The following is a 24,382-nucleotide window of genomic DNA, read 5'->3' as shown; positions in this document are numbered from 1 at the left end:
AGCACCTGACAGGGTTATCAGTCCAGCAAAATTTCAATCACCAGTATCCCCCCAAATCAGCAGTTTTTTTAATCACTGCTCTCACTTTCTTGAGCCATGTACAGTGGTGGCCAAAAGAATTGGCACCCCTGCAATTCTGTCAGATAATACTCAGTTTCTTCCTGAAAATGATAGCAATTACAAATTCTTTGGTATTATTATCTTCATTTAATTTGCTTGCAAGGAAAAACCACAAAAGAGAATGAAGCAAAAATCAAATCATTGATCATTTCACACAAAACTCCAAAAATGGGCCAGACAAAAGTATTGGCACCCTCAGCCTAATACTTGGTTGCACAACCTTTAGCCAAAATAACTGCGAACAACCGCTTCCGGTAACCATCAATGAGTTTCTTACAATGCTCTGCTGGAATTGTAGACCAATCTTCTTTGGCAAACTGCTCCAGGTCCCTGATATTTGAAGGGTGCCTTCTCCAAACTGCCATTTTGAGATCTCTCCACAGGTGTTCTATGGGATTCAGGTCTGGACTCATTGCTGGCCACCTTAGAAATCTCCAGTGCTTTCTCTCAAACCATTTTATAGTGCTTTTGGAAGTGTGCTTTGGGTCATTGTCCTGCTGGAAGACCCATGACCTCTGAGGGAGACCCAGCTTTCTCACACTGGGCCCTACATTATGCTGCAAAATTTGTTGGTAGTCTTCAGACTTCATAATGCCATGCACACGGTCAAGCAGTGCAGTGCCAGAGGCAGCAAAGCAACCCCAAAACATCAGGGAACCTCCGCCATGTTTGACTGTAGGGACCGTGTTCTTTTCATTGAATGCCTCTTTTTTTTTCCTGTACACTCTATGTTGATGCTTTTTCCCAAAAAGCTCTACTTTTGTCTCATCTGACCAGAGAACAATCTTCCAAAACGTTTTAGGCTTTCTCAGGTAAGTTTTGGAAAACTCCAGCCTGGCTTTTTTATGTCTCGGGGTAAGAAGTGGGGTCTTCCTGGGTATCCTACCATACAGTCCCTTTTCATTCAGACGCCGACGGATAGTACGGGTGGTCACTGTTGTACCCTCGGACTGCAGGGCAGCTTGAACTTGTTTGGATGCTAGTCGAGGTTCTTTATCGACCATCCGCACAATCTTGCGTTGAAATCTCTTGTCAATTTTTCTTTTCCGTCCACATCTAGGGAGGTTAGCCACAGTGCCTTGGGCTTTAAACTTCTTGATGATACTGCGCACAGAAGACACAGGAACATTCAGGTCTTTGGAGATGGACTTGTAGCCTTGAGATTGCTCATGCTTCCTCACAATTTGGTTTCTCAAGTCCTCAGACAGTTCTTTGGTCTTCTTTCTTTTCTCCATGCTCAATGTGGTACACACAAGGACACAGGACAGAGGTTGAGTCAACTTTAATCCATGTTAACTGGCAGCAAGTATGATTTAGTTATTGCCAACACCTGTTAGGTTCCACAGGTAAGTTACAGGTGCTGTTAATTACACGAATTACAGAAGCATCACATGATTTTTCAAACAGTGCCAATACTTTTGTCCACCCCCTTTTTTAGGTTTGGTGTGGAATTGTATCCAATTTGGCTTTAGGACAATTCTTTTTGTGTTTTTTCATTGAAGACAAATTAAATGAATATAATAATACCAAAGAACTTGTGATTGCAATCATTTTCAGGAAGAAACTGAGTATTATCTGACAGAATTGCAGGGGTGCCAATACTTTTAGCCACCACTGTAATTGTTCAAATGCACCTTATGTCTAAGTGCAAATATAGTGATAAGAGTAAAGAGGAAGAACAAACACTGACAGAGCATTAATGTGTTGTAGCAGGACGAAGACCCTGGCTAGAACTGTCACTCAACATGGAGCACCCACCCCTCCCCCAAGCAACAAGAAAGCACAGAAACTGCAGAGCTGTGAGCTGCTCTGGAGAAAACATGATAGTTCCCCTTTAAGGAATAAGATTTCCATTTGCTAACAGCAAGCAGAGATCTTGTAAAACAGCAATGAATAAAAACAAATACAATTAGGGAGTTACAGTTTGTTTCATTAGAGTTTACAATGAAAACGTTTTTTAGTGACAAAGGGGACCCTCCCTTCATGTTATGGCCCATTAGAATAGTGTGAGACCCCTCTAGTCAGAAGTGGGATTTCAAGCAATGAAGATTCCAGTCAGTGCAAGAAATATGATAAGTAGAGACACGATGCAACTCCCATAAGAAACGGGAAAGGATTCTTCATTCAGTATGTGCACACATCATCATTACACTGTGGGGAGAAACAAGAAGGTGATGTCAATATGGCTACACACGCACTATAATTCACTTCTTCTAGAGACCGCATCAAAATGAATATTTTATACAGAATCTAAGACAGAATTAATGACTTGAAGTCCACGCAGGAGAAGTCACATTAAAGTAGCTCTGCCAAAATGGCCGCAGCTGGTGTGGCACTGGGCATGGCTATGCCCACCCATCAAATTCACAAAAAGTGCTGACATTTTTAAGCCAGAAATGCCAATCCAGACCGAGACTGGATGAAGCTTTCCTGGCGAGGTGCAGGCCACAGAGGAGATGCTCCAAATTCATTAAGTGGCGTGCACCTTTTAAGGGGTTATACCAGACTATTTTATTTTTTAATATGAGTTTCAAAACTAACAGGCAGGTAATTACTACCAGAGGAAACTACCTGCCTCTTCTACTCGTACATGGCGCCGGCTCAGAGCGGCCACTAACCGCTCATGCCAGTGATTCAGCTGCTCCACTTAAGAGTTGATGGAGTGTGACTGCCAATGTCATAATGACTGACACCTAGCTCCCTGCAGTTAGGCAGCGGGGAGCCGGCTGTCAGTCAGCATGAAATTGGCAGTCACGCCCTGTCAACAGAGCAGAGCGGAAGCAGTAGAATTTCCTGCAGAAGCGGTCTGTGTCGGCAGAGATCGGCGCAACTACTTACCTGTTAGTTCTTAGGCCTGTACTAAAAAAATTTTTAAAAATAGTCCTGGATAACCCCTTTAATGAATTGGCACAACGTACACCAGCGAGCCCTTCATTAAAAACTTTAATGCACAAAGTCAGTCTTAATACATCAACTTCAAATCAACCTATTGTAGAAGATTTGGAGCTCTGTTTCAGAGCACCCCGTGCTGTAGGGATAGTCTTGTAGATTAAATTAATCTTGAAGCTAGAAATTATATGGAAGTAAAAGGCGAAAATTCACTTTAAAGTAAGGGGAGTAGAAAAAGGTAGAATAGAGCAGTCCACTAACAGGTCCTGCTCCATATGAGTTACCTGAGGGCGCTGTCCTTCAGTCACATTTGCAGAAATTCCCAGAGTTTTCACTAAGGTTTCTAGAGAAATGTGGTCCCCAGGGGAATCTTGTACAAAATGAAGCAAAACTTTTTCTCCTCCTTGTAAAAAAAAAAAAACAAAAAAACAAAAAAGGGGGATAGAGCAAGTTAAACAGTTTAATTTCAGCTAAATAATAAAAAAAAATAGCAGTGATGGATATCTCCTATTAAAACATACTGAGCTGTAGTTTCATAAGAGTTGGGGAGCCACACGCTGTGGACCCCCAGCTCTATGGGTTTATGACAGGTTTTACCCTTCTTCCTCACTATCTTCGCCTGATAAGCTCCATCCTGCCATTTTGTGGTTGTTTTAGATAAAGTCTTACAATTCTAATTTGTGAACAATTCATATAAAATCCTTTTACCTTTAGTGACAATCAACATCCCCCCACTCTGCAGGAGATCTCCACTGAAGCTTCCTTGCACCCCATCTGCATTTGCCTGTAAAATGTAAGGTAATTGAAATAAAGTCTAACTTAGGTAAACACTATCATCTGTCAAGAAAAACTCATTATTATTATAGCGCCATTCATGCCATGGAGCTTTACATGTGAAAGGGATATACATACAGTAGCACAAACAATTACAGTAAATTTTGAACAATACAAGCCGGAGGCTGGTACAGGAGGAGCGAGGACCCTGCCCACCAGGGCTCACAATGTACAGGGATTTATACTCTATGGCACATATCTCAAACTCTGGTCAGCAGGGCAACTATATTTAGCCCACAACGCCAGGCAGGCCACCCGCCCGGCATCGCACTTTCAACTGTATCAGCATCCTAGATGCCGACAAAATTGAAAGCAATGATGGAAGGAGTTTCTGCTGACGCTCCCTTTCCCATCATTCTCCCTCTACATCTGACGTTTCAGCGCAGCGGGCGCGATGATGTCATTACAACGCACCCACTGTTCCAAGCAGTGCAAAGGATCAGAAGATGCACTGCAGAGACTGGAGCAGGGGGAAGTGGAATGAGGAGAAGGGAGTATTTTTTTTTGTTTAATGTGGGGCCTATTATACTCTACAGAGGATCATGTGGGGCCAGCTATGCAGGGCCCATTACTCCGTACAGAGCGCTATGCGGGGCCCATTACTCTGTGTGAGCAATCATACTGTGATGGGGTCACCATAATATGGAGGAATTCACTGTGGAGGTATCTTACTGTGTTTGGGAGTGGGGGGGGCACTTGTTTGCATTAGACTTTATGATCTGTATTATTCAAGGCTTTTAACCTTTGTTATTACATATTTAAATTAGGCCATATGCTTTCTACAGCTCTTACATAACATATTCCAAATATTTTATTCTAAGATCTATTACTTAAAATTTACTTTGTTTGTAGGACAACTACTTTAAGGCTAGTTTCACATGTCTGTCCGTATATTTCCGGTAGTGGAGATATCCATGTCCGTGTGTGTCACACGTGTGGCAACCGTGTGCCGCATCAAGAGCACACGTACCGGCGCTTGGGAATCAGTGTACAGTTAGTGCTATTCCCAAATGCAGGGTGCTGAACAATGCCCTCATTATTGTCCCCCGCAGGCACTGTGATCGGCACCAGCAGGGACACAATGGAGAGTAGTATTCTGCTCCCGAAGTGTCCACCTGTAAAAATAAGAATAAAATACAAAATCCTTATACTCACTTGTCCTAAGTGTCCCTGGCTGTAATCCATACGACCGCTGAGGCCGAGGAGAATGAGCCGCTGTCGTGAGCGGGCCCCAGAGCTCTGCTGAGCTCAGGAGCAATGTCCGTCTCTCACTAAGCACAGCTCCAGGACCCGCACATTCTGCCCGTCTCCTCTACTGATGAGTTGCATGGATTACAGCATACACGGGAACACTTAGGACAGGTGAGTATAAGGATTTTTAATTTTATTTTTACAGGTGGACACTGCGGGAGCAGACCCTACTACTCTCATTGTCCCTGCTGGTGCTGATCGCAGCGCCGGCAGGAAACCATGAAGAGTACAGAATTCAGCACCCGGCACTTGGGAACAGGGCTAACTGTACACTGATTCCCATGCGCCGGTACGTGTCACAATGATGGCATCCGTGTTAGGCACGTGTTTACACGGACCCATTGACTTGAATGGATCCGTGTTATCCGTGCTGTCGTTCAAAAAACGGACATGTGAGCTTGTGGAGCACACAGACACATGGTTTGTGGAAACACACTGACATGTGCACAGACCCACAGATTTGAATGGGTCTACATGTGCCAGTGTCTCCGGTACGTGTGGAAACTCAGCACACGTACCGGAAATACTGATGTGTGAAAGAGCCCCAAGTCAGTTTCCATATGACAAGGTTCATGGTTATATTTGAGAAGGAAAAACTTCCTCAATTGGACCTTTTTTTATTTTTTTTAAATAAAGATCAAGGTTGGCCTAGGATGTGAAGCTGTTCATTTTGACCTGTGACTGTAATGATATGGTAATTAGCCTGTATTATTGTTACATTATCCACTCTACCTTGGTACACTATTTGCACTCTAATCATGTTTAGCTTTACTTGTTAAGTGTGCGCTGTGTACACATCATCTAATCTGTTTCTAATCCTTTGCTAACACCCTGTATCCTGAGCAAATTCTTGTGCAGAATTGCTTATCCTATTTAATAATGTGAGCGCTTGGGGATATGGACACCTTATGGCTGCGTGCCCACTATGTGTTTTTCAAGTGTTTTTGCTGCAGAATTTCCGCAGTGAAAACGCTTAAAAAACACTTGGTAATACGTGCTCCATGGTCCCCAATGATAATCCGCATGTGCTGGGCACATGCTGCGGAAATTTCCGCTGCGGATTATCATTGCGGAAAAATACGCAGCATGTCCATTAATTTTGCGGACAAGCAGCGTAATTGCTGCCATTGACTTGCATTGAAACGTATAATATCCGTGTTAGTACATTTGCACACACGGATATTATGCGTTTCAATGTGCGGATGGTACCCAGGTCTGGAGGATAGGAGACATCATCCAGACCCAGGTACCATAGAACCTGTTAAAAAAAGAATTTAAAATAAAAAATAAAGATTATACTTACCTTCTGATGTCCTCCCGGTGTTTTCTCCCCTCTGTCTGGTCTGCTGTATGGGTCGCGGTGTTGTGAAGGACCTGCCATGATGCCATTGAGTCATGTGACCTGACACATGACTCAATGACGCCACCGCAGGTCCTTCACAACACCGCGAGCCGCCCAAGACACTGGACAGAGGGGAGAAAACACTGGGAGGACATCGAAAGGCAAGTATAAAATTTTTTACCATTTTTATTCTTTTTTTTTAACTAACTTGGTCACACTACTATAAATCCATGCCGGTTGCATGGATTTATATAGTGTGAACAAGTTGTCAAGCACTTTCCAAGTGATGCTAAAATCGCTTGGAAAAGCTCTTGATAACCCGCATGCAGAAATGCATGCAAAAATGCTTGACAAATACAGTACAGACCAAAAGTTTGGACACACCTTCTCATTTAAAGATTTTTCTGTATTTTCATGACTATGAAAATTGTACATTCACACTGAAGGCATCAATACAATGAATTAACACATGAGGAATTATATACTTAACAAGAAAGTGTGAAACAACTGAAAATATGTCTTATATTCTAGGTTCTTCAAAGTAGCCACCTTTTGCTTTGATGACTGCTTTGCACACTCTTGGCATTCTCTTGATGAGCTTCAAGAGGTAGTCACCGGAAATGGTTTTCACTTCACAGGTGTGCCCTGTCAGGTTTAATAAGTGGGATTTCTTGCCTTATAAATGGGGTTGGGACCATCAGTTGTGTTGTGCAGAAGTCAGGTGGATACACAACCGATAGTCCTACTGAATAGACTGTTAGAATTTGTATTATGGCAAGAAAAAAGCAGCTAAGTAAAGAAAAACGAGTGGCCATCATTACTTTAAGAAATGAAGGTCAGTCAGTGCGAAAAATTGGGAAAACTTTGAAAGTGTCCCCAAGGGCAGTTGCAAAAACCATCAAGCGCTACAAAGAAACTGGCTCACACGAGGACCGCCCCAGGAAAGGAAGACCAAGAGTCACCTCTGCTTCTGAGGATAAGTTTATCCGAGTCACCAGCATCAGAAATCTCAGGTTAACAGCAGCTCAGATTAGAGACCAGGTCAATGCCACACAGAGTTCTAGCAGCAGACACATCTCTTCAACAACTGTTAAGAGGAGACTTTGTGCAGCAGGCCTTCATGGTAAAATAGCTGCTAGGAAACCACTGCTAAGGACAGGCAACAAGCAGAAGAGACTTGTTTGGGATAAAGAACACAAGGAATGGACATTAGACCAGTGGAAATCTTTGCTTTGGTCTGATGATTCCAAATTTGAGATCTTTGGTTCAAACCACCGTGTCTTTGTGCAACGCAGAAAAGGTGAATGGATAGACACTACATGCCTGGTTCCCACCGTGAAGCATGGAGGAGGTGTGATGGTGTGGGGGTGCTTTGCTGGTGACACTGTTGGGAATTTATTCAAAATTGAAGGCATACTGAACCAGCATGGCTACCACAGCGTCTTGCAGCGGCATGCTATTCCATCCGGTTTGCGTTTAGTTGGACCATCATTTATTTTTCAACAGGACAATGACCCCAAACACACCTCCAGGCTGTGTAAGGGCTACTTGTCCAAGAAGGAGAGTGATGGGGTGCTATACCAGATGACCTGGCCTCCACAGTCACCAGACCTGAACCCAATCGAGATGGTTTGGGGTGAGCTGGACCGCAGAGTGAAGGCAAAAGGGCCAACAAGTGCTAAGCATCTCCGGGAACTCCTTCAAGATTGTTGGAAGACCATTTCCGGTGACTACCTCTTGAACTCATCAAGAGAATGCCAAGAGTGTGCAAAGCAGTCAAAGCAAAAGGTGTCTACTTTGAAGAACCTAGAATATAAGACATATTTTCAGTTGCTTCACACTTTTTTGTTAAGTATATAATTCCACATGTGTTAATTCATCGTTTTGATGCCTTCAGTGTGAATGTACAATTTCCATAGTCAAGAAAATACAGAAAAATCTTTAAATGAGAAGGTGTTTCCAAACTTTTGGTCTATACTGTATATATTTTCTGCATAAGTATATTCTCACCTTGGTGACAATATCTCGAACCTTTTTCCCAAGAGCTGCAGGAACTATAGAAAGAGCATTATACCTACAATGAGAAATAAACATAAGTGAACCCTCAGTATATTGCATAGAAAAAGATTCCCTAATATAGTGCTCCTAGCAGAAGTTTATGTGGCCACGGGTATTTTAAGGCTGAGTTCACACGATGCGTTTTTCATGCGTTTCTGCGGCGTTTTTGCAGTTGCGTAAACGCCGCGGAAACGCATGAAAAACGCATGGTAGAAGGGCAGCAATGTTCCCCAATGGAAATCCGCATGTGCTGTGCCCATGATGCGGATTTTTCCGCAGCGTAAACGCTGCGGTCAAAAATCCGCAGCATGTCAATTAATTTTGCGGAAACGCTGCTCTTTTGCCGCCATTGACTTGCATTAGACCGCATGGAATCCGCATCACTGTATATGTTGATGCGCTTTTCATGCGGTCTAATGTGCGGATGGTACCCGGGTGTGCATGAGAGGACTCTCATCCAGACCCAGGTACCATTAAAAAAAAAGAATAAAATAAAAAATATATATATTCTCACCTTCTGACGGCCCGCGCTGCGTCCTGCCGGCTTCCCGGGCACTTCGCGGTTGAATGAAGAAGGACCTTCGCTGACGTCAGAGTCATGTGACGGGTCACGTGACGCTGACGTCGGAAGGTCCTACAGTCTTCACTGCCGGCAGCCGGGACCGATGAAGCAGGACACCGGGGGCCATCAGAGGGTAACGTATAGATTTATTTTTTATTTTTTGACATCACACACTATATAAATCCATGCCGGTTGCATGGATTTATATAGTGTGAAGTTGACAAGCACTTTCCAAGTGATGCTAAAATCGCTTGGGAAGCGCTTGTCAACCCGCATGCGGAAATGAAAGTGAAGACCGCTTCATTTCCGCATGTCCCTGGCAGGAAACCGCATGTACAATCCGCATGCGTTTTTTCCTGCCAGAGAGATGCAGAAACGCTCAGGAAAAAATCCTGAGCATTTCTGCATCATGTGCACATACCCTAAAAAAAGATTTATTTATATGTATGTACGTTTTTTTTGTTGTTTTTTTTAATAGCATAAAACAGAAACACATGGCTTTAAAAGGGTACCTGTCACAAGGGCTGTCATCACTGCAATGATTAGGAACTTCAGTTTGAATCGCTTTTACCAGTGAATAATTCCCCCCTTATTCATGTTTTTTTGGGACTAATTTATTGGATATGACCATACACATCTGCGTGCTTTTAAATAAAATAGTACTTTTATACGAAGATTCGAATGCTGGATTTCCCCTTTTCCTGTACTTTATATTTGGAAAACTTGGGGACAAGTTTCCTTTAAACGAAAACTACGAATTAGCCCACCTCTGCTTAGGCTAGGACACAAGGTTGTCTAATATAACCATCGGTCGTAGCCCAACTTTATGGACTTTTCAGACACCGACCTCTTGAATCCCAGCTCCTTGTAGCTCTGCTTGGATTCATCCAGATATAATTCTGAAATAAAGCAGAGATTTGTAGTTACACAACATCAAAAGCCGGAAAACTACAGAGAATAAAAGGCAGCCGAGTGCTGTTGAGTTTACAAGGCGTGATGTTCATTAACAAGATAAGGGAATGGCAATCAGGGTTGTGCAAAAAGCCATAAACCTATTGCGCAAAACCTGGAGTAATTCAAGGACGACTTATATCATATGCCCACCACAGGCTGAAGCTCCTCCTTGGATGCATCATGTCATGACATTGCATAATTAGCTACTTCTCAATAAAATATGTTATTAACCATTCCTTCCTTTATTAAGGGGGATAACAATAACATCACAGGATTGTGGGAAATCTTATTTTCTGATCATTTTATTTCACGTACAGTCTGCAAGACATAGGTGCTGTTTATGCAGATTCCCCTTAAAACAATGCAGTATCTTATGTTCTGTGGGCAAAACTACTGTGTGCATTCTTACAGCACTTAAGGGGTTATCTAGGACTATTTTTTTTTTCAGCAATCACACCCCTTCGAAAAAGTAGCCTGGAAGAAAAGCTGCTCTGTTGATGTGGAGCAGCTGATTCGCCGGCAGGCACAGTGGCGTGTAAAAGTTTGGGCACCCCTGGTCAAAATTACTGTTATTGTGTACAGTTAAGCAAGAGATATCTAATAAATATAATCGTCTTATCCAGTCTGTCTCTGTCTGTCTGTCCAGGAAATCCCGCGTAGCTGATTGGTCCGGCCGCGGCCAATCAGCGATGCAGGATTTCAGAAAAAGATGGCGGCCGTTAGCCGCTCATCTCCCCGCTGCTGGCAGCACAAGTACCCCGACGGGCGGCGCCACTAACCTCCATGCGGCTACCGTCAGGAGATCAGCGGCTTGGGCCGCTGATCTCCCGACGGCATGTGTGAAGGGAGGGACGGCTCCACTGCCCAGTCCTCAGTAATACGGTTCGCTGATTGGCACCAAATTTAAACAACGCTCTGCTGATTGGTCGCGGGCGGCCGCGGCCAATCAGCAGAGCGTTGTTTAAATTTGGCACCAATCTCGCTGATTGCGACCAATCAGCGATTTTGGTGCCAAATTTAAACAACGCTCTGCTGATTGCGCCCGGTCGGCCGCATACATATTCTAGAATACCCGATGTGTTCGAATCGGGCCACCATCTAGTACATATATATACACACACACACACACACACACAAACACACACACACACACTGGGTACGGAAAGCATTCAAACCCCTTTACATTTTTCACTCTTTGTTTCATTGCAGCCATTTGGTAAATTCTAAAAAGTTCATTTTTTTCTCATTAAAGTACCCTCTGCACCCCATCTTGACTGAAAAAAACAGAAATGTAGAAATTTTTGCAAATTTATTGAAAAAGAAAAACTGAAATATCACATGGTCATAAGTATTCAGACCCTTTGCTCAGTATTGAGTAGAAGCACCCTTTTGAGCTAGTACAGCCATGAGTCTTCTTGGGAATGATGCAACAAGTTTTTCACACCTGGATTTGGGGATCCTCTGCCATTCTTCCTTGAAGATCCTCTCCAGTTCTGTCAGGTTGGATGATGAACGTTGGTGGACAGCCATTTTCAGGTCTCTCCAGAGATGCTCAATTGGGTTTAGGTCAGAGTTCTGGCTGGGCTAGTCAAGAATGGTCACAGAGTTGTTCTGAAGCCACTCCTTTGTTATTTAGCTGTGTGCTTAGGATCATTGTCTTGTTGGAAGGTGAACCTTCGGCCAAGTCTGAGGTCCAGAGCACTCTGGAAGAGGTTTGAATCCAGGATATCTCTATACTTGGCCGCATTCATGTTTCCTTCAATTGCAACCAGTCATCCTGTCCCTGCAGCTGAAAAACACCCTCATAGCATGATGCTGCCACCACCATGTTTCACTGTTGGGATTGTATTGGGCAGGTGATGAGCAGTGCCTGGTTTTCTCCACACATACCGCTTAAAATTATCACTAAAAGTTCTATCTTCGTCTCATAAGACCAGAGAATCTTATTTCTCATAGTCTGGGAGTCCTTCGTGTGTTTTTGAGCAAACTATGCAGGCTTTCATATGTCTTTCTCTGAGGAGAGGCTTCCGTCGGTCCACTCTGCCATAAAGGCCCGACTGGTGGAGGGCTGCAGTAATAGTTGACTATGTGGAAATTTCTCCCATCTCCCTTCTGCATCTTCGGAGCTCAGCCACAGTGATATTGGGGGTTCTTCTTTACCTCTCTCACCATAGCTCTTCTCCCACGATTGCTCAGTTTGGCTGGACAGCCGGGTCTAGGAAGACTTCTGTAGTCCCAAACTTCTTCCATTTAAGGATTATGGAGGCCACTGTGCTCTTAGGAACCTTGAGTAATGCAGTAATTCTTTTGTAACCTTGGCCAGATCTGTGCCTTGCCACAATTCTGTCTCTGAGCTCCTTGGGCGGTTCCTTTGAGCTTATGATTCTCATTTGGTCTGACATGCACTGTGAGCTGTGAGGTCTTATATAGACAGGTGTGTGCCTTTCCAAATCAAGTCCTATCAGTTTAATTAAACACATCTGGACTCCAATGAAGGAGTAGAACCATCTCAAGGAGGATTACAAGGAAATAGACAGCATGTGACTTAAATATGAGTGTCTGAGCAAAGGGTCTGAATACTTATGACCATGTGATATTTCAGTTTTTCTTTTTTAGTAAATTTGCAAAAATTTCTGCATTTCTGCTTTTTTTTCAGTCAAGATGGGGTGCAGAGTGTACTTTAATGAGAAAAAAAATGAACTTTTTAGATTTACCAAATGGCTGCAATGAAACAAAGAGTGAAAAATTTAAAGGGGTCTGAATACTTTCCGTATCCTCTGTATGTATGTATATACACACACACACACATATAATATATTTTTTTAACTTTTATTTTTTTTGCCTAAAATAGAAAGGAAATCTGTCTTCTTAACTTTAGAACCACAATCATAAGTCACTGTATTAGCATAGTCACTCCCAAATTATCTATATACTACACAAATCTCCTTAGAGGCAATACCAAGGAGTACATAGGAGTCCAGACACAAGATAAGCGATAAAATATCTACATTTTTATTCAATAATAATTAAAATGTACACAAAATGAATAAAATTAAACAGGAAAATTGATTAATAAATCAGCACCTGGGCTTATGCAAGTGGGTTACAACACAACGGGCTGTATGACAGATTATCCAATACAATTGTATCAAAATGGAACAGGTGATACTAGGGCTAGGCTTCCTCCAATCAAAGATTCAATATGTTATTCAAAGCTATCTCAAAGTGTCAATGCAATAAAGTGTCAATGCAGTAAAGTGACTGTGTCAGTAGCCTTGAATAGGTGCCTGAGCGGTACCTCATAAAGTGACCATGCTCGCAGCAATCATGTCTTGACTAGATCCCTATCAGACCGTGCCCATTAGTAAGTCCAGGTCCCCAGATATTCCCCATTGGGCATAATAGATAGTGTTAAACCAGACCATTACCACCGAGACAAATATAAATAAGGATAAGCCATTAGATGGAACTACTTACAGCCGAAGTAAACGAAACCAGTGTCCCACGCTAAGCGGTGCTGCACCCCGACGGCGCCGTTTCGCCACGCTTCTTCCAGGGGGCGTTAACCTTATTGAAAGAACTTTAGGCCTTTTATAAATAATTTCATCTTCAACTTGCTCAACTGTTAACTGTTCACAATAACAGTAATTTTGACCAGGGGAGCCCAAACTTTTATATGCCACTGTAGTGGTCACTGTTTTTTTTTTACTGTGAACCTAAAAACTTAGTCCTGGACAACCCCTTTAAGTAAGGGGGATACAGACCAGCGTAAACAGTAAAGATCCTAGTTACTTACCGGTAACGGGATTTTACAGAGCCCATGACAGCACCACCTGAGAGAGGGTATCCGCCCACCAAGGACAGGAACCTACTGAATAAAAAAGCGGTACCTCTCCTCCGCATCAGTTTTGTTTCAGAGCATGAGAGGGCCTCCGAAGACAGGTTAATACATAACCACCACCTCAATATTTGTACTAAACACCTTAAAAAGTGCACACCATAGTGATAAAGGGGAGGGAATTAATAGGGTGCTGTCATGGGCTCTGTAAAATCCCGTTACCGGTAAGTAACTAGGATCTTTTCCCCTTCTCCGATGACAGCACCACCTGAGAGATTTATAGAGATCAAATACCAGAGGGAGGGATCACCGCTTGCAACACCCTTCTACCAAAGGACAGATCAGTATAAGAGGAAAGGTCAAGACGGTAATGTCTGTAAAATGTAGCGGGGGATGACCAAGTTGCCACCTTACATATGATGTCGATGGGCACATCCGCCTTCTCAGCCCAGGAAGCAGGGACCGCTCTGGTGGAATGGGCCTTCAGGTTCTCTGGAACCGGCAGATTGCTACAAGAGTAGGCTAAGGTAATAGTATCCCTGACCCATCTAGCTATGGTCCCTCTTGTAACCTTAAGTCCTTTCCTAGCCCCCTGAAAGGATATAAATAAGGCGTCACTATTTCTCCAGGCTTTTGTCACTTCCAAATACTGGACTAACACCCTCCTAACATCTAAGGTGTGAAGCTTATGTTCCTCAGAATCCCTAGGATTAGGATAAAAGGAAGGGAGAGTGATTACCTGTGCCCTATGGAACTTGGAGGCTACCTTTGGAAGATAGGCCGGGTCTGGTTTTAAGATTACTCTATCCGTACATACTTGAGTGAATGGACAGTTAACGGATAGTGCGTGTAAGTCACTCACTCTACGAGCTGATGTCAGGGCTACCAGTAGAGCAGTCTTTAAAGTTAAGATTTTTTCTGAAACCTTCTCTAAGGGCTCGAAGGGAGGTTTGGTTAATGCTTCCAGAACTAAATTAAGGTCTCAAGGAGGCATTCTTGGAATAGGAATAGGTCTGGATCTATGACAAGCTTTAATAAATCTAATGATCCATCTATTTGCTGCCAAGTCATAATTATACAGTGCCCCCAGAGCTGATACCTGTACCTTAAGAGTACTGGTGGCTAGTCCCATGTTTAACCCCTTCTGGAGGAATTCTAGTATGGCCTCAATAGGAATCCTCCCTTTGGCGGACTGACCTGAGGTAGACAAGAACTTAGCCCAGGTTCTACCATAGATTCTAGTTGTTATCGGCTTTCTACTTGCCAGAAGGGTAGTAACAAGATCCGGAGAAAACCCCCTTTGCGTCAATAGCGACCTCTCAAAATCCAGGTCGTCAAATGCAGGCCCGCTCTTTGGGGATGACAGACTGGGCCCTGCCTGAGGAGATCCGGGATGTCCGGAAGAACCCATGGATCTGCTTGGGACATTCTCTTCATCCAAGTGAACCATGGTCTCTTGGGCCAGAACGGGGCGATCAATATAACACTCGCCCGTTCCTCTCGGATCTTCCTCAGGATAGTAGGGATCAGTACTAAAGGGGGAAAGGCATAAGCTAGAGTAAAATCCCACGGAATCTGCAGCGCGTCCACCGCAAACGCCCCCTCTTTTGGATTCAGGGAGCAAAAGGTTTCGGTCTTCCGATTGTGTCTGTTTGCAAATAGATCTATCTGGGGCTGTCCCCACCAACCCACAATCTGCTGAAAAACGGCTGGATTCAACTCCCACTGTCCTTGTTTCAAGATGTGACGACTCAAGAAATCGGCCTTTATGTTCTCTTCCCCTTTTATATGCAGTGCCGAGAGCGTAACCAGCCGACTCTCGGCAAACCTGAAGATCTGATCTGCTACTAACATCAGAGGGAGAGACCTGGTACCCCCCTGATGATTGATGTAGGCGACTGTTGATTTGTTGTCTGACATTATCCTGATGTGAGGACCATGAAGAACAGAACTGAATTCTTTTAGAGCGTTTCTGGCTGCCAACAGCTCTTTCATGTTGGAAGAGAGACTTGTCTCGCTGTCCGACCAGAGGCCTTGTACAGAACGATCCCTTAGGTGAGCTCCCCAACCTTCTGCACTTGTGTCTGTTGTAATTGTATCCGACACCTGGAAGGTCCAAGGAACCCCCAAAGATAGGTTGACCGGACATGTCCACCAGTCCACTTGCTTAAGCTGCTTGCGCTGCTTTGATGGATGTGGCTGCTGCTGTACCTCCTGTGGCGGAGACAGCTGCTGCCCAGGTGACTGCGGCTCCTCATTCATCATGGCGGGGATGCAGACACCGCCATCTCTGATTGCTCCCCATCCTTAAAAGCAGTAGGGCTCCACCTCCTTTAGGCTCCTCCCCTTCCGGCAGCGTGCTCAATTCAATTTCCCTTTTTTTTTTTTAAATTTAGCCAGCTGGCGCGCTACACTGCAGATCCGCTCCTTTCTGCGCGTGCGCAGCCCAGCGGCACCCAGCGCGCTTGCAGCGGGATGACAGCTTCCCACCCGCACATGCGCAGCTCGGACTTCCGGCGCGCTCCGTCACAGGATGCGACGCGACCCCCACGTGCGCAGACCTGGAAGACCTGCCGGCCGGCGCGCTCAGCTCGCTTTGCGAGGCGCAGACCCGGCCGCAGTCACCGGCGCACGCGGGGAGGAATCCAAAAAGCAGCACCTCCTCCCCACATGCAGACCCGGGCAGCAGCCAGATGGGCTGGGAACAGGGACCATCTGCTGCTTCCACGGCCTCCAGGCCGCACCGTCCATAATCCAGGTGCGTGAGGTACCACCTGGTGAGGCTCCCATAAGGGACAGGAACCAAAACTGAAGCGGAGGAGAGGTACCGCCTTTTTATTCAGTAGGTTCCTGTCCTTGGTGGGCGGATACCCTCTCTCAGGTGGTGCTGTCATGGGAGAAGGGGAAAAACATATTTTATTAACTGCCAAACAAGTTGTTATGGGCTTGTAAATGAGAAGATTGTGAAAATGATCTGCAGTAGTGACTCCTAACCAGATCTTTGCTCCAACATCTGATAATCCAGCACCTATTCTTAGACAAGAGCAGCTACAGTTATATGAAAAAGGTTGGGCACCCCTATCAGTCTTAAGCTTAATGTTTTATAAAAAGTGGTGTTTTTGCAACAGCTATTTCAGTTTGAACTATGTAATAACTGTTGGACACAGTAATGTTTCTGCCTTGAAATGAGGTTTATTGTACTAACAGAAAATGTGCAATCTGCATTTAAACAAAATTTGACAGGTGCATAAGTATGGGCACCTCACCAGAAAAGTGACATTAATATTTAGTAGATCCTCCTTTTGCAAAAATAACAGCCTCTAATCGCTTCCTGTAGCTTTTTATAAGTTCCTGGATCCTGGATGAAGGTATTTTTGACCATTCCTCTTTACAAAACAATTCCAGTTCAGTTAAGTTTGATGGTCACCGAGCATGGACAGCCCTCTTCAAATGATCCCACAGATGTTCAATGATATTCAGGTCTGGGGACTGGGATGGCCACTCCAGAACATTGTAATTGTTCCTCTGCATGAATGCCTGAGTAGATTTGGAGCGGTGTTTTGGATCATTGTCTTGCTGAAAGATCCATCCCCTAAGTAACTTCAACTTTATCACTGGTTCTTGAACATTATTGTTAAGAATCTGCTGATACTGAGTGGAATCCATGCGTCCCTCAACTTTAACAAGATTCCCGTTGCCGGCATTGGCCACACAGCCCCAAAGCATGATGGAACCTCCACCAAATTTTACTGTGGGTAGCAAGTGTTTTTCTTGGAATGCTGTGTTTTTTTGCCGCCATGCATAACGCCTTTTTGTATGACCAAACAACTCAATCTTGGTTTCATGAGTGCACAGGACCTTCTTCCAAAAAGAAATTGGCTTCTCCAAATGTGTATTTGCATACCTCAGCCGACTCTGTTTGTGGCGTGCTTGCAGAAACGGCTTCTTTCGCATCACTCTCCCATACAGCTTCTCCTTGTGCAAAGTGCGTTGTATAGTTGACCGATGCACAGTGACACCATCTGCAGCAAGTTGATGCTGCAGCTCTCTGGAGGTGGTCTGAGGATTGTCCTTGACTGATCTCACCATTCTTCTTCTCTGCTTTGCTGATGTTTTTCTTGGCCTGCCACTTCTGGCCTTAACAAGAACTGTCCCTGTGTTCTTCCATTTCCTTACTATGTTCCTCACAGTGGAAACTGACAGGTTAAATCTCTGAGACAGGAGAACAACTTGCAAGTGGTCACTTTAAGTAGCTTTTCTCATGATTGCATACATCGGGCTATAAAGTTCAAATCTCAATGAGGTTACAAAACCAAAAAAAGTGCTTTAGTACGTCAGTAAAAAGTAGGTAGGAGTATTTAAAACAAGAAAATGATAAGGGTGCCCATACTTATGCACCTGTCAAATTTTGTTTGAATGCAGATTGCACATTTTCTGTTAGTACAATAAACCTCATTTCAAGGCAGAAACATTACTGTGTCCAACAGTTATTACATATATCAAACTGAAATAGCTGGTGCAAAAACACCACTTTTTATAAAACATTAAGCTTAAGATTAATAGGGGTGCCCAAACATTTTCATATAACTGTATTTAAAATGTAAAGCTTAATTAGACAAGATCATAGAGATGTTTTTTGACATTACAGAAGCTTGATTGATGCCATTGATACTAATAGTGGAAGAATGTAAAGGAAAACTCCAGCCAATATATAATATATACCTTGAGGGGCGAAATATGGCACAGGGAGGGTGTCAGTCACAATTGGTTATTTCATATCATGCTCTGTCCAGTCTGGCCAGACAGACACAACACGGTGTATTCATTTTTACAGGAGTCTTACTTTATCACCAGGCAGCCAATAATTTTCCATGTCAGTGAATGCAAATCAGTACATCAGCTTCCTTGCCATGTCTTGGGGTCTTTGACCAACATGTTGCCTGTAAAAAGCCAAACTTGCCTATATGTACACTTACCCCCTGTGAAAAATTTACCATCTACAAATTCTTCCAGCCCCAAACTCTCCGGTCCAATCCCGATCAGACGGATTTGGTTGTCACCGAACGAATCTTGCAGCTTGGAAACTTCTTTTGCCATCCAGCGGCAAACCTGGCAGCCGAATCTTCTCAGGAAGAACAGGACGCTGGTGTGGTCTCTCCACAGCGACTGCAACTCAACTGTCTGAAGGTGCAAAATGCCAAATGTAATCCCCACAGCTGACTATCAGCAGCGTCCAGACATCTGTATATTCATCATGGTTAGACTCCCCTATGTCCACTGCACCTGAGATACACATGTAACATATACACTGGACATACATGACCTCCCATCATGACCAAGGACTGTCTCAGCACACAAAACGGGTAGATGTCCGCATGGTGACCTGTCACCAGTTTGTATGCATAGCTAATAAAAGAAACTTTTAGGATTACCACCTTTCTTCCTCCGAATGGCAGATACGGTGTCCATGCTCCGGATCACAGAACTTACAAGCAGCACAGAACGGGATCTACGCCACAGAAATCTTCAGGCAGGGTACATATCTGGGCAGTGCTACCCTACAGGCCCCCCGAGCTGCTAGGTAGGGCTTTGGGTATTAGACAAGCAGTCTTGATCTACTCAGGGCTCGTACACACAACTGTTATCAGTCAAAAAAAAAAAATATATATATATATATATATATAATCTATCGGATTGTATAAGGCTGACAAGTGAGAGAAAAAAAAAATTCACCATACTTTTCTGGATGAAAGTTTGGACCTATTTTTTATACTATCGCATAAACCTATCCTTAGGGAGACCTGTTAGTACACGAGTTCCTATTAAAAATAAAGCTGTTACACAAATCCCTAGGGGCAGTTGGCCCTTCTACGTATCTGTTATGCCATCCAGTCTGACTTTGGTGCCAGGACACATTACCATTTACATAAACTCTAAGCCAGTCTCTTCTTCAGTCATTAAAATCTTCCAAGACATGAAAGCAAAAAGCGGAGGGAAACCTGTAAGCCTCCTGCTGTATAGGGTGGCTAAGGCAGATAAATACCGCACAAACCAAGGTCTTCTAGGACCACCCTTTAAATTTGGCGTTGCTCTGAATGTGGGCCACTATCAGTGCAATGCACCGTGGAGCTCCCTACGCTTGCACTTGGTGATGCCCTATTCTATTTATGTTCTAGTACCTGTCAGTCAATAATTCTCCACCGAGCAGCATATCATGCTCAAAAATATAAAATTAAAAATCTAGAAGTAAGGCTTTTTTTTTTTTTTTTAAATAATTCTCACTGGTCGCCATCTTTGGCTGTTTTCAGCAGCACTCTGGTCCATGCCGGTACCACGTGACCGCATCTGTAAATCATCAGATCATACTGCATCTTCTGTGTGGAGCGGTGGATGCTTTCTCTATTTACGTCTATGAGACTCAGTATGAGGTCTCGTTAAGTGTCTCATAGGCTAAGAGCAGGTGCAGACTGCCGTAGATTCTCTCATCGGGCCGATTATGCAAATCACACTCCGATCAGTGTGCTCAGATTCTCTCAGATGAGAGAATCGGAGCACAAGTGGAGAAGATGAAGAAAAAAAAAATGTCTGAATGTTCTCCATTCGGTCAGTGATCGGAAATCAGACTGCACTCAGATGTCATCCGAGTGCAGTCCAATGTTTCCCACGCACTCACTGAATTGCATGGCTGAGTGCGATGTGAATATCAGATCAAACTAGAGCATGCATAAATAATTATTGAACAGCTCGATAGACTAACATTGGTCTGGGTGTAATACAATGTTTTGTTGGATTTTATATGGACAGATCATACGGTTGTCTGCATTAGCCCTTACACATTGAGAAAATTCAAAAAGTGACCTCCATTCCATACAGCAGAAAGTGAGGTTCAGAAGGACACAAATGTGGTCATATCAGTGCGCTGCTGAAAACGGTAACCTGAGAATATATTACTGCGCTCATTGGACATACACACCTAACAGCTACCAATGGAAGAAATTAAAAAATTCTGAGTACTCCTTTAAATAAGAGGAAAAATAAGATTCTCTTCAATGTGCAGAATTACATTTTCATACATTTTTGATCCAAGTGACCATCTCAAATTCAAACTGCTCCTACTCGTTAAAGAGAACCTGTCAGCAGTATTTAGCCCTTTAAATTAAGGCAGGGCTATAATGGCACAGCGAAGCTAATTAATCTGATACCTGATATGAAGGGATCCACTCAGTGGCTGCTGAATACTCACCTTGTGAAGTTTTCAGAAAATGACGTCTTGTGTGCTTCAGGGCGTAACGTGGGGGCAGGATCTTCTCCCCCCACACCCCAAGCCTCCTCTGCTTCTTGTACAGGTCACTGATTATTCAGTGACCTGACTCAGTTTTGAAATTCTGCGCCGCCATCATTGTGTGGGCGACACGTGCACAGTGAGAGCTGGTGTCTTATGTGCAGGACTTCAATAAAATGGCGCCGAGGCGGCACATGGGCAGATCGAGATTTCGCTTTAGAGTTCGCTTTATTGACATTTTGGGGTAGATCCGATGTTTAAAAAAAAAACGTATTTCTGGCGTTTGGAATTTTTTTCTCGTTACACTGTTTACAGATCGGATTAATTCTTTTTTTTATATTGATAGATCGGGCGATTCTGAACTCTGCGATACCAAATATGTGTATGTGGTTTTTTTTTTAGTATTTTATTTTGAATGGGGCAAAAGGGGGGTGATTTAAACTTTTATATTGTTTTAATATTTCTAAAAACATTTTTACACTTTTTGCTTGCTTCTATAGTCTCATAGGAGACTAGAAGCAGCAATTGTCCGTACGCCTCTGCTACATAGAGGTGATGAGCAGATCACCTCTATGTAGCAGAAATGCTCCTGTGCTATGAGCGCCAACCACCAGATGGCGCTCATAGCGATCAGTACATGACAACCACTGGGGTCTGCTGCAGACCCAGGGTTGTCATGCCCACCCATCAGTGAACCGCGATCACGTGACGGGGTCACCGATGGGTGGGGTAAGTGACGCAGTTCCGGGGCGGCGCTGTTAGGCTGCGTGCACACGATGTGTTTTTCATGCGTTTATGCTGCGGAATTTCCGCAGCGGAAACGCATCAAAAACGCATGGTAATCCGCACCCCATGGTTCCCAATGGCATTCCGCAATGTCAATGCAAATGCTGCGGATATTTCCGCAGCGCTTCTGCAGCGCAAATAAATCCGCAGCATGTTCATTAATTTTGCGGAAGCGCAGCGGAAGCGCCGCCATTGACTTGCATTGAGACGCATAGAATCCGTGTCTGTACATTTGTACAAGCGGATTATATGCGGTTCAATGTGCGGATGGTACCCAGTTCTGGAGGAGAGGAGACTCTCATCCAGACCTGGGTACCATTGTACCTGTGAAAAAAGAATAAAATAATAAATAATGTTTATATTCACCTGTCCGGCGGCCCCTGCAGCGCTTCTCCTTCCAGGACCTGAGATGACGTCGCGGTCATGTGACCGCAGGTTGTCTCCCGAGATGCCGGCAAGCCAGGAAGGAACCAGGAAGGAGCGCGACAGCACACGCGGCGGCATCGGAGGTAAGTATAGCTTTTATTTTTTTATTTTTACGGTCACACTATATAAAGCCATGCCGTTTGCACAATCTGCATGCGTTTTTTTCTGCCAGGGAGATGCAGAAATGCTGCAGAAATTTTCTGCTTCATTTCTGCATCGTGGGCACATAGCCTTAGGCTAAGTGCCCATGATGCAGAAATGCTGCAGATTTTTTCCGCATCTACCTGGCAGGAAAAATGCATGCGGATTTTACATGTGTTTTTCCCTCCAGGTAGAAGCGTTTGTCAAGCGTTTTTGCATGCATTTCTTCATGCGGGTTATCAAGCGCTTTTCCAAGCGATTTTAGCAACCGGCATGGATTTATATAGTGTGACCAAGTAATAGTTAAAAAAAGATTAAAAGAAAAAACATTATACTTACCTTCTGATGGCCCTCGGTCTTTTCTCCGCTGCGTCCAATCTCTTGTACGTCTGGAAGTGGTGTGAAAGGACATTTCATGGTGTCATTTAGTCATGTGACAGGTCACGTGACCGCTTATGTCATGGTGGGTCCTTTCCCACCACCGAGAGCCGTACAAGAGACTGGACGCAGCGGAGAAAAGACCGGGAGCTATCATAAGGTAAGTATGTTTATTTTTTATTTTAAATTCTTTTTTTAACAGGTACTATGGTACCCGGGTCTGAAGGGGAGTCTCCTCTTCTCCAGACCCGGGTACCATCCGCACATTGAATAGCTTAATATCCGCATGTGCATATGTAGTCATGCGGATTTTAAGCGATTCAATGCAAGTCAATGGCGGCAATTACGCTGCGTGTCCACAAAATTATTGGACATGCTGTGTATTTTTTCCGCAATGATAATCAGCAGCGGAAATTTCTGCAGCATGTGCACAGCACATGTGGATCATCATTGGGGACCATTGGGCACGTATTACCAAGCGTTTAAGCGTTTTCGCTGCGGAAATTCAGCGGTAAAAATGCTTGAAAAACGCAAAGTGGGCACGCAGCCTTAAATGCCGCTGTCAGAGATTGACAGCGGCATTTAACATGTTGACAGCCGCGAGTGGATCGGGATTCCACCCGCGGCTGTTGCGGGCACATGTTAGCTGTATAAATCAGCTGACATGTGCCCGGTTCAGTGTGGGCTCAGCGCCGGAGCCAGCGCTGAACAGGAGGTGATAGTGTGGTGCGTACTATTACGCCCCAGGCTGTAAAGGGGTTAAAATACACAGCGTAAAAAAAAAAAAACCTCACCAAAAACCCATTGTGGGAACGTAGCCTTATGTTCACAGATTTATTGATTTGAATCCAAAACAAACATGTCCCTTATTCTTTTCATCATGGACACTCCGTCCACAAAAAGAAAAAAAAAACTACAGATGTGTGAATAGCCCCATAGACTATAATGGGTTAACGTGAAATACGGATTGAACAGGTATGTGAAAAGCGGAGGTCTGAATGAGGCCTTAGTTGAAGGTGGGTAAGAATAGACTCCCCCGCAGACTGCTGCATGGAGCCCCATCACCTCATTGTGGAGACCACAGCAATCTGAAAGCAGCCCCACAGTTGTACCTCACTTCTGGGTGACTGTACCCACTTTCTGGTATGTGGGTGATCAGGTGAGCCCCATAGTTAGTCTATAGGGTATATAATGTGCAGACATGTGCATAATGACTGCAGAGCATGTATAATGATCACTCACCAGCATTGCTATATAACCAGGCACTGCAGAGAGTGATGAAATCCCCTAATTCATTACCACAGCTGAGACTGCGGATCTGGGTGTGATCTAGACAGCGAGGATAAGGAAACAATGGTATTAAGACCCCAGAACACTATGACCAGACCCCAGCTCACCTCCCCGGTCAGAGCATTCTTCACTGGGAGAGCTCCCAGCTTCACCAGGTCCACATCCCCCATATCGTACGGTGTTTTGGAGAGTTGCTTCCTGGTAGTATTACTACTGGTCCTGCAGCGGTAT

General features: G+C 44.1%; 1 protein-coding gene across 1 annotated transcript; it reads right to left on the bottom strand.

Annotated features, from left to right (window-relative positions):
• Positions 1–2,142: 2,142 nt before the first annotated feature.
• Positions 2,143–24,382, bottom strand: LOC141173181 (prostamide/prostaglandin F synthase-like). The gene is made up of 7 exons (XM_073657809.1): positions 24,259–24,382; positions 18,825–19,029; positions 9,904–9,955; positions 8,447–8,510; positions 3,718–3,793; positions 3,294–3,412; positions 2,143–2,271 (listed from the first exon to the last, which is right to left on the bottom strand). The coding sequence occupies exons 1-7, from the start codon at positions 24,319–24,321 to the stop codon at positions 2,245–2,247; spliced, it is 606 nt and encodes a 201-aa protein (XP_073513910.1). The 5' UTR covers positions 24,322–24,382; the 3' UTR covers positions 2,143–2,244.

Source organism: Phyllobates terribilis, unplaced genomic scaffold, assembly GCF_046119375.1.
Source record: "Phyllobates terribilis strain yellow unplaced genomic scaffold, ASM4611937v1 Scaffold_12__6_contigs__length_324123572, whole genome shotgun sequence".
Lineage (NCBI taxonomy): Eukaryota > Metazoa > Chordata > Amphibia > Anura > Dendrobatidae > Phyllobates > Phyllobates terribilis.
Note: the sequence above shows the minus strand (reverse complement) of the source record. Positions and strands in the feature narration are given on the sequence as shown.